Genomic DNA, 10,672 nt, shown 5'->3' with positions numbered 1-10,672 from the left:
AAAGTTGATGTATTTCCTCAGCGACCAGCACGGATCAGCTCCAGGCATGACGAAGCAGATATCGTCCTCTTTTGGAAGACCAAACAAAGTAGTTTCGCTTTCACAACGAAACACAGTGTCACACACGGCGGGCTTGAGTGAGCGGAGGCCGGTGAGCTTGAGAATGGCGCGGCCGGCGGATTTGACGAAGGAGTCAAACAAAGCGGATATCATCCTCTTTTGGAAGGCCAAACAAAGTAGTTTCACTTTCACAACGAAACAGTGTCTCCACGGCATGGCGGCGGCGGCAACAACAATACTACAGTGAGAATAAAAGTTATGCTTTCTTTCTTTGCGTGAACATTTGGGCGGCGTTATGCAAATCTTCCCACATCATGACGTTTTAGGTAGGCGTGGTTGACTCTTAACTTTTATAAAGAATATCTCTTTGGATTTGAGACTTTAGTCTTTGCAACTTTACAGATCTTCTTTATGCACCAAGAGCTTGTAACACTTCAAAGAGAAAGGAAAAATTTTAATCACATCATATGACCCCTTTAATAAAAGAAAAAACACATATTTTCTGCCTGTCTGAACACTGCCTTGATATGGAGTACCCAGACTTAATGTAAGGTTTCTGTTGCAGAAAGCAACATTCCAAAACAGAGGGTGAATTCTCAAATAGGATGTCTGTATTTTCAAAATGTCCAATTTTTCCATTCAGATTCAGGCAAAGGAAGTCCAACTCAGAGCTGATGCGTTCGAGCTTGACTGTCTCGGCACAAGGAGCGGATTTCACAGTAAAGGAGTGGAATGATGAAGAGTACACTGCACCCTGTCTGTGGATGAGAGAAAAACAAATGTTAAAATGTTTGCTCATCTCAGCTTGCGGAACATTTTTATGATGTTATTTATTCTGTGTTCAATATTTTTCCATTCAGATTCAGGCAAAGGAAGTCCAACTCAGAGCTGATGCGTTCGAGCTTGACTGTCTCGGCACAAGGAGCGGATTTCACAGTAAAGGAGTGGAATGATGAAGAGTACACTGCACCCTGTCTGTGGATGAGAGAAAAACAAATGTTAAAATGTTTGCTCAGCTCAGCTTGCGGAACATTTTTATGATGTTATTTATTCTGTGTTCAACTATCTTATACCAGACCCATAAAAAGGTTTGGCAAAGTTTTCTTTCTTGTGCTGATGTATTTTCTGTTGAAATAGGAAGTTTGGGTGGTTTCTGGATTGTGCCCTTTGTTTTAGTTTTAGTTAAATTACATGATTTGCTGCTTGCTAGTCAGTGGTAAAAAGTATTGAAGGGAGCAGGCCCATTTCTAGGCACAGGCAAGCTAGACTAGAGGGCGCCACCAGCAGGTGGGGGTGCCAATGAGCGCAAGTACTTGCACTACATTTTAGCAGGGTTGTGATTAAGAGTGGCACGGCCACCCTGAAATATGATTGCCGCCCCCAGTGAATCCCCCAACATCATTGGGCTAGAGTATACCTGTATGCCATTGGATCGGAGCGCTGTCAATTGCTGCCTGATTGTTGGATGCAAAGTTTGCATTTGGAGCACTCAACAACACCATTAGATCAATGGGTTCTGTCAGTGCTTTGGCAAAGTAACGCTTTGTCATGCAGTAAAGCTAAGTTCAAAGGCCAATTTAAAATATTGGCAAATCATGCTGCAAAATTGGTGTGATTTTGCGCCAATGCATTGTTAAATGATCAGTGTGTTGTGTAATATTCCCATAGAAGACTTTAATGGCCAATTTAAAAAATACTGGAATAGTAAAATTTGCTAATTCACAAGATCAATACACCCTATTTTAAACCACTTTGTTGAATTTAACGCATCCTTATGGAAGTATTGAAATGCTGAATTAATTAATTCACTTCTAACAGCGCTTAAAGCGAGCAGCGTCATACAGAGAGGGCAGAGCGTCCCGTTATTTAAAGGGGAAGTTCACATGTCAATGAGTAACAAAGGAATAAGTAGCTGGATTCTGATTACTTTTATGTGACTGGTCAAGCTTTTTTTTATGTAGTTTGGGATAACAAAGGGTTTTATAGGTTTGACTGAAATAATAATGAAAAAAACCAGACACTTTAAATCTTATTCTAGAGACCATTTGACTGTGTGGAATAGGATAAGACATCAATATTTTAGGTCTGTTTCCTGTTTTAAGTGAGTTTTAAGTTTGGTGAGGCTAATTCCACAAAAATCATACACTTCACATTGAATTTTGCATGAAGGAAAATGGGGCTAAAGCACAGTCACTGTTCACTAAATACTTTTTTGTCCACTGAAAATATGTGCTTTTAATGTTTCACTGACTGAATGTGTGAATTTGTGCTGTCGCATCACAATTAACCTACCATGATTATGAAAAAATAGAAGACGCACATCCATCCTAATTTGCTCTCAATAAGTGATACCAGATACTACAAAACAGAGACATTTTTAAATTAGTACTTACACATGATGACTAGCAGCACATAAATAACAACAATAATAATATAATTAAATAAAAAATAAACATCCACAATGAACATGATTTGCATATAACTACTAAAAAGATACAAATACAAATAAACCGATACAATAGATACAAGTAAATATACAAATGTGGTTACATTTTTATAACCAAAGAAAACAATTTAAAGCATCTCTTTGGAAGAGAGCTTCTTGGCATCTTAACACATTACCTGTCCCCCTGCAGCTCCAATGCTGCCTGTGCCGTCCACTATTCCTGTGACTGTGGCCAAAGCCTCCTGACTATTCTGCAGTGCTTCCTGTCGACCCAAATCTGCAGAAATCGCTGAACTGATTATGTTTGATGGGCCTCCGATAAGGAAACCTGAAACAAATTATAAACATATTCAAATGTTAAGGTTTCCAATACAAGAACGAGGAATAATTGTGAATTGAGTTTACAGTTATAAATTCTTTTATCATATTATAATGTGTCACCTGTTGCTGCTAGAAGAGCTCCATTTACCAGCTGGTTATTTGGAGAGTCTGAGCAATTAAAAAAAAAAAAGTAAAAAAACAGAAGTTAAAAATGTATTCTGCTTTAATTTCTCAAATGATGATATAAATAAGAAGAGTTAGAAAGGGTAGTTGTATTTTCTAGACAGTATGATTTAGTCTCTAAACTCACGGCTGTATCCCACTAACGCTCCCATGGCCAGCAGCAAACTGATCGCTAACACAGGAGCTCGCTTTCCCAAAACATCTGAGATCAAGCCTTGTACTGTTCCTCCTGGAAGAGATTGCATTCAGCACATGAGCAAAATCTTTACACTGTGATTGCAAACTACTTCAGGAAGAAATGTAGTGTCCAAAGGCCTCAGTATACTCACACCAAAAATCTTATATATTTTTTTTTTGCTGCTAACAATTTTTCAGAAGCTGCCCACACCTTTGTAGGCAGTGTTTTAGAGGAGTATTTAAATGTGCGATGGATTGGGTAAAGAAAAGAATTGAAAAAGAGCCCCAAGTAACTCCTATCTGTTACACAAATTATTTATTTCTGTTTTTGCATCAAATCTATTTGTTTTTCGATTCATTTTGAATATTGGGGACTTGTGCTTTGTGAGTGTTAAAGGAGGCAAAAGAAAAATGTCATAGTTAAACATTTTTATTAAGTTCTATATTTTGTAATGTATTTAAAAAGTGTAATATTAAAGAGTTTAATCAACTGAAGGGTTCCATCCAAGTATTTAATCTGTTTTGTAGGGTTTTAGAATGCATTTTTCTTTTCCAACAAAATTTCACATAGGCTGATTTATAGACTTCATATAACTCTATAGAAATGAATGTAAGTTGAGCAGGAGATACAGAGTAATCCATTTCATTCACAACATCCTGACTCGCATGCAATGCAATCAGATTGGTTTGTGCATTTAGTTCAGGTTGACTTGTGTGTCATTTTGTGTAGATGTAAGTTTAACACGGATGCATTAAGAGCTAGGGGTGTAAACCTTTGAACAGAATGAAGCTACGTACGTGTTTCCCAGAAGACAAAATAAGTTAAATTTACCCTGATCATCCAATTCAAAAAGTTTAAAAGGACTTAAAGGATTTTTAGGCTGCATTTAGGCTGCATTAATTAGGACAACCGGAACCGGGAACACTTCCCATAACACCCGATGTACTTGCTACATCGTTAGAAGAATAGTATCTACGCTAATATTAGTCTGTTTCTTTCTTATTCTGAGGTCACTGTAGCCACCAGATTCAGTCTTTATCCAGATTAGATGGTCACCATAGCCACCCGATCCAGTACGTATCCAGGCCCAGATGGTGGATCAGCACCTAGAGATGTCCTCTACAGCCCTGAATGTCAGCGGAGATCAGGACAACTAGATGAGCCCCAGAGACAGATCCCCAGTGAAGACCTTGTCTCCTAGACGGCCAAGACAGACAAGACCACAGGAATCAGTTGAGTCCTCTGCACAATGTGACTTTGCTGCAGCCTGGAATTGAACTGCTGGTTTTGTCTGGCCAGAGGAGAACTGGCCCCCCGACTGAGCCTGGTTTTCCCCAAGGTTTTTTTCTCCATTCTGTCACCGATGGAGTTTTGGTTCCTTGCTGCTGTCGCCTCTGGCTTGCTTAAGCCCGGCTCACACTGTGCGATTTTGGCCACGATTTGGTCGTCTGAGACAAATTTTGTATATAATCCTAGGCTAAAATCTGTAGTCTTTGATCGTTAGTTTGACATGTTCACCGACAGCCGATTAATGGCCGTTGCGATAAAATTTTACCTCCGACGAACTTCTGGCAGTGTCAGAAGATTTGGCGCACAGTCCTGCAGTGTGACATCTCCTGCGACGAACGTCAAACTGTCTTCGTTTTTCAAGACAAGCCATGATCAGAATTAATGCTAGAGATTTCTTCTAACCGCATAAACTCCGGCGCTCTCGTCCTCCGCTCACAGAATTCATCTGATATGTTGCCTTTGCTATGATAAACACCGGTTAGACTGCTGTTTTCATGTGGGTGTGTACTTTGTAGTGCTGCTTGCACTATTCTGCATAAATACACTGGTATTGCCGCCATTCATATACTTTTATTGACAACATTACAGCCCCTCGTGCAATGCAGCTTGCAGTCACTGAACGTGTATAAGTTGATAAGGTAAATCTCCAGACAAGTTTTCACAGTCTGACATTAATGACAACTGAGATCCCAGAGTGTGACATGATCATCATGTTCGTACAGTCTGACAAGTACAATCCTAAAGGACTTTTTAAAAATCGCACAGTGTGAGCCCGGCTTTAGTTGGGGAAACTTAGTTTCCAGCGATATCGTCGACTTGATTTCAGATACTTTTTAAACTGAACTGAGCTGGATGATGACATCACTGAATTCAATGATGAACTGCCTTTAACTGAAAATTGAATGTTAACTATTGTCATTTTTTATTATTGACACTATTTTCCTAATTAATGCTGTACAGTTGCTTTGACAATCTGTATTGTTAAAAGCGCTATATAAATAAAGATGACTTGACATTACTTTTTCCTTCTGGAGCATCAGTGAGCATTTTAACCTTTTGTAATAGTTGCGTATGAGTCCCTCAGTTGTCCTTAGTGTGAAAAGATGTCATTGCTGGAAAAAGTTCAAGTATTAAGAATTAAGCATATGTAAACTTTTGAACGGGGTCATTTTTATAAATTCAATTGTTATTTTCTCTTATGGACTGTATGTAAACGTCTTTTATGTGAAATATCTTATTCAGGTCAGTACTAAATAAAAAATTACAAGCATTTTGTATGATCCCTCGTATTTTGGTAAAATAATTAACATTTTGCAGATACTGCAAAAGTGTATGTAAGTTTTGATCACAACTGTATGACTAATTTTGTGTATAGGATGTGTTTGGTTAAGTTAATTAGCCTGCTATAGTAATGCGCTTCAGTTTTCCAGTGTTTATTCAATGTTTAGCTTCACACAGCTAAAATAAGTTCCTGACATTTGTAGCGTCTGGACCAATCAGACACAATTGTTTTTTGTTATATTTAACAAATACTCTGTAACACCCCTCAGTCAAAATACCAACTATGAGGGTCTATGGACCCTTCCCCCGAAATGCATCTAACACCTCAGAAGGTAGAACTTTTGAAGGCAGAACCAATGCTGATATCACTGGTTTTATTGCCCAAAGGAATGCGGGCAGAGCACAACTCACAATTAATTTACCCTTAGGAAAGACACACAATGCCCATAAAAATGGACTCTGCTCTAATTAATTCATAGGAAAACCTTTCTGTGAATGAACACACATCTCCTCAGGACATTGTGTATACCATTACTGTTCTTGTATATTGTATTTTGAATTGTATACTGTTTTGTGTGTGTGTTATGATAGATCTCTAGTTAATATAACCCCACCGATACCATGTTTGGTCTCTTTGAATTTGTCTTCTGATGATCTAAATGAGCGTTTATATTATATGTGGGTATATAGGCAATATATTAGTGTTCTAAGAATCTATAGTAATTTTGATTTGAGTTCCATATGCAAATTACCATGCTCTGACACAATGGGTCATAAAACTCCCCAGTATTTCCAACCTCCCGCTTGAAATTTCAGCCATTCTCATTGGACAAGCCCATCCTGAGAGGCGTGAATCTTCTCAGACCTTAAAAGGCTCACGCACAGTTCCGCCCATGTTGTTGTTCCTCTTCTGCTAAGTCTTCTGCTAAAATCTTCTGATTGTGGCCCGTGTGGAGAGCGTGCCGGGCGTGCCCGGTGGCCTCCAACACATAGCCAGTCAGTCTGCGGTTCTGTTAGATTCTGAGAAGATGAGGATGCACCCATCTAAGGACACCCTAAGTCTGCGCCAGACCTCGGGCCTTGACTTTCCATTCACCAAAGATCCTAGGATCTCAGCTGATGTCTCTCTTAGCTCTTTTTCACTTTCCACTGGGAAGAAACTCCCAATCACCATCGAGTCTGAACATCTTTGGAGTTCATCACTCTTCAAACCCGGAAGAAGGTGATCGCGACTCCTACACCACCGAACCTCCAAACCATCAAGACTTTCATCCGAGACTGCATCCGTACGCTCGTTCCAGGCCAAGGCAATGCAAGTATCGTACATTTAACTAAACGAAACAGAGGTTTAGTATAAGCTGTAGACCCCGTTCTAAAACGGCGCTGATGGCTTTACTCGGGTGTTTAATTTACTCTTTTCATAGCTTCATTCTCTGGTTTTCCTGATGGTTTCACCTATCAAGTCTCATTTGCCCTTTCCCCTGTATGAGTGATTGTTTGTTTGTTTGTTTGTTAGACTAGTTTGTGTTAGTGTTTAGTTAATAAAACTCTTGTGCACAAATTACATGAGTTTCTGATTCTGCCTTGCAAATTAATTGTCCCTTTACGATTTTGATCCTTACTACATGCTCTAATGCATTAATATTGTAAGAAAGTATTTTCTGTGGCCACGGAAATATTTCTTTCCTAGAGTTGATATGAACTTACATTGAATGTTCGCTGGACGAACAGATTGGTTGATGCTAATTTAATTCTGCTACAGTTACTACTGGCAGCTGATATAAATAATTGTAATTAATCATAATTAATTGTAATTATTTATATACATTTCCAGTTTGAGCTAATTTGCTACACATTACTGAATATGATTGGATTATTTTAAACAACATTTACAACATGAACATTTACTTTAAAAACATTGCTTGTATTGTTAATATCTAACCTGTTATTTTGTAATCTGTATGTTTCAATATAAATCGTCTAATTATTGTTATGATGTGCATTTGTTGTTTCATCATTACTATCACTGACAGATATCAAAATTCCTTTGTTAACGACCAATTTCATCAGTAACTGCATTGATGATCTTTTGATTGGCTTGTTTCTTTCAGAGTGAAAAAAACGTAATTGGTAACGTCTGGTTAGAACCAAACTGGGTACTGACCAACAATGCCTCCCACATCATACCACACAGATAGCCGGTCGGCCTCAACCTCCTTCCAGCCAAAGTTGTTGCTGAGATAAAATGGAAGCCAGAAGAAGAAAGAGTAGTTGACCAGCTTCAGACATGCATAGGCCAGAGAATACTGCAGGAGACAGACAATAAATTAATCTCAAGTCTATTCGACAATAGTGGCCCATTTTTAGTATGCAAGTAAGAAAGCATTTAATTGGACACTGACAGGAATGACACCTGGCAGGCAGAAGGCCTGGAGAAAGCCGATGGCTTTGGGCTGTGGTTCAGGCTCCTCATCCCGCTGCTGTATGGAGTAATCATCACATAACTCATCTTCATCATCACTCATCAGAGGACGCTGACTGTCTGAGTCTCTTGTCACTGATCTCAGACCTGTCTCAGAGTAGTCACTTAGTCCTTAAAAAAAAATGCATTCACATGCCTTCATTGTGACAAGATTGTTTTACAGAGAGGTGTTCTAATCTCTTTTCTATTGCACTGCTAGAATAATGACCAACTAATAAGATTTATGCATTTGGTCACATGCCCAGAGCTGCTGCTGTTACTTTAAACCAGAGGTCCCCAACCACCGGGTCGCGACCCACTACCAGGCCATGGAAGAGCTGCTACCGGGTCGCAAGAACATTCTGGGAAAATGTGTATAGATATGACGTTCTGTTATTTACTGCGCATTAATGATTGTTCTAATTATTCAGTATTTTTGTTGTATGCGATAGATATGGAGTAGCAATTTGATGATTTCATGTTCAATTTGTAAATGAAAGATTGCTCTGATCTGTCATATAGGGGTTAAAACGGATCGCAGTTGATCCATGATCTGTATGGACCAGACCCCACCATTCGGCACGCATGTGATTAGCAGATTAATTTGCCAATTTACAAGTACATGCGATTTTAAACCACAAGAAGAAGAAAGAAAGAGATTCATTACTCACACACTGTTCTCACACACAGCCAAAATGCGCACAAGCATAGAGACATGTTTCAGATAGCGCGCCAATACCAAATCAATTCATCTTTCATGTCTCCCTGCGTTTGAGATACATAGGCTACACATAAAATTGTCAAAAAACCCTTCACGGCATGCTCATTCTCTGTGGTTTAATTTTTTTCCTGTTTAAATCATCCGATTTGTGAATTTGTGATTTGTTAAAAACCATATGATCCATTGAAATATATATATATATATATATATAAAACCCCCAACCGGTCTGCTACAATATTTTCAAAACGTAACCGGTCCGTGGTGTAAAAAAGGTTGGAGACCCCTGCTTTAAACTATGACTTGCTCTTGGAGCTCACAATCAGACTTTTTTTTACTAAATGACAGTGAACAGGAGAGAAAGAATCCAAAACCAGCTCTCTGGTATCTGTACTTTCATATTTGGTGTTGTTTAAGAAACACTACTGCAAATACAAAAACTGTACGAAGATGAACTCACCAATTTCTTTTGGGGATGTAAGCAGGCCAAAAAACACCACCACACCACCTGCAAACTGCACCACTGATGTCACGAGAAAAGCATACTGAAACACACATACACACAAACACTTATCAGGACTACATTGTTTGTATATAGAGCTAACAATCCAGGCCCGGCGCCGGCTTTGTCCCCCCACGGACATCCCTGTGACCCCCCCCTCCGGACCAAGGGGGACGGCCGGACTTTAGTTTCGCGTGTATAATAGTCTAACTCATAGTGTAAAATAGTCTAACTGATTGCTTTTAGATCGAAAAGCTGCCCATAACTAGGATTGGTTTTCTTCGTAATAATAGCATAACTAAATAGATTTGGCAAATAATCCAGTGCATCTGCCCTTCTGTTTTGGATAGCGTCAAATGATTTTACAATGCATTTTCGCAGAGGGGAGCAAAGTAGCCAATCACAGACATGTTGGTTGATTTATACAACGCAATGGCCAATCAGATGTGTTTAGGTTGAAATCCAGGCACTCACCGCATTTTGTCTGGTGCTGAGTTCGATCATGCTCGTAACTTCTAGGGGTGGGAATCACCAGAGGCCTCACGATACGATATTATCACGATACTTGTGTCACGATACAATATTATTGCGATTTTAAATATATTGCGATATTCTGCGATATATTGCAATTTATTACCTTTTTCCAACTTCAAATTATGTCCCTAAAGGAAAACTTTGACAACATCTGTTTTAACTAAAAAGAAACATTTCTCAGTTTGTTTATCTCACTTCAGTTTTATTGTTGCAGTGCAAAATGGTATTGTCAAGCAGACAAACTGACCAACACTTTCATGAAAACCTGTCATAAAAGTTGTATGCACCTGGCAAACTCAACTATCTGTATTACAGTCTAATCTACTCCACCTTAATTAAATGTAAACAGGTATGCACTGCTGTGCTATTACAGGTATTTTGAACAGTGCAACTTGAAATTGTACTAAAAAGTTGTGCAGACCCTTCAGCAATTGGGGAATTTGAAAGTAAATTACGGTCAAATTTAAATTAAATTGAATAAAACATGTAGTCTTACATCTAGGGATGCACCGAAATGAAAATTCTGGGCAGAAACGGAAACCAAAAATTCTGGATGCACTTGGTCGAAAACCAAAACTGCTTTGTAATGATTATTTATTATTTTTTAAATAATATAAAGTAATTTTGTAAGACTTTTTAAATTTAACTCAATTTTAATGATACTGAATAAAAAAAAAACACAAGCCAATAAAATAACC

The 10,672-nt window shown here is 38.6% G+C and overlaps 1 protein-coding gene across 2 annotated transcripts in view; it reads right to left on the bottom strand.

Moving 5' to 3' along the window:
* Positions 1-911: 911 nt before the first annotated feature.
* LOC107562143 (sugar phosphate exchanger 3-like) overlaps positions 912-10,672 on the bottom strand; it is a 27,059-nt gene continuing 17,298 nt past the window's right edge. For both annotated transcript variants that reach the window (XM_016246721.1, XM_016246722.1), the window contains exons 8-15: positions 9,399-9,483; positions 8,162-8,352; positions 7,924-8,065; positions 3,138-3,239; positions 2,948-2,995; positions 2,683-2,834; positions 2,353-2,418; positions 912-1,035 (exon numbers count right to left, since the gene is read on the bottom strand). In XM_016246721.1, the coding sequence (XP_016102207.1) occupies positions 943-1,035; positions 2,353-2,418; positions 2,683-2,834; positions 2,948-2,995; positions 3,138-3,239; positions 7,924-8,065; positions 8,162-8,352; positions 9,399-9,483 (879 nt within the window). In that variant the 3' untranslated portion in view covers positions 912-942. The remainder of the gene's footprint in view (positions 1,036-2,352; positions 2,419-2,682; positions 2,835-2,947; positions 2,996-3,137; positions 3,240-7,923; positions 8,066-8,161; positions 8,353-9,398; positions 9,484-10,672) is intronic.

This window comes from Sinocyclocheilus grahami, unplaced genomic scaffold, assembly GCF_001515645.1.
Source record: "Sinocyclocheilus grahami isolate Dianchi unplaced genomic scaffold, SAMN03320097.WGS_v1.1 scaffold809.1, whole genome shotgun sequence".
NCBI lineage: Eukaryota > Metazoa > Chordata > Actinopteri > Cypriniformes > Cyprinidae > Sinocyclocheilus > Sinocyclocheilus grahami.
This window is presented reverse-complemented; position numbering and strand designations above follow the sequence as displayed.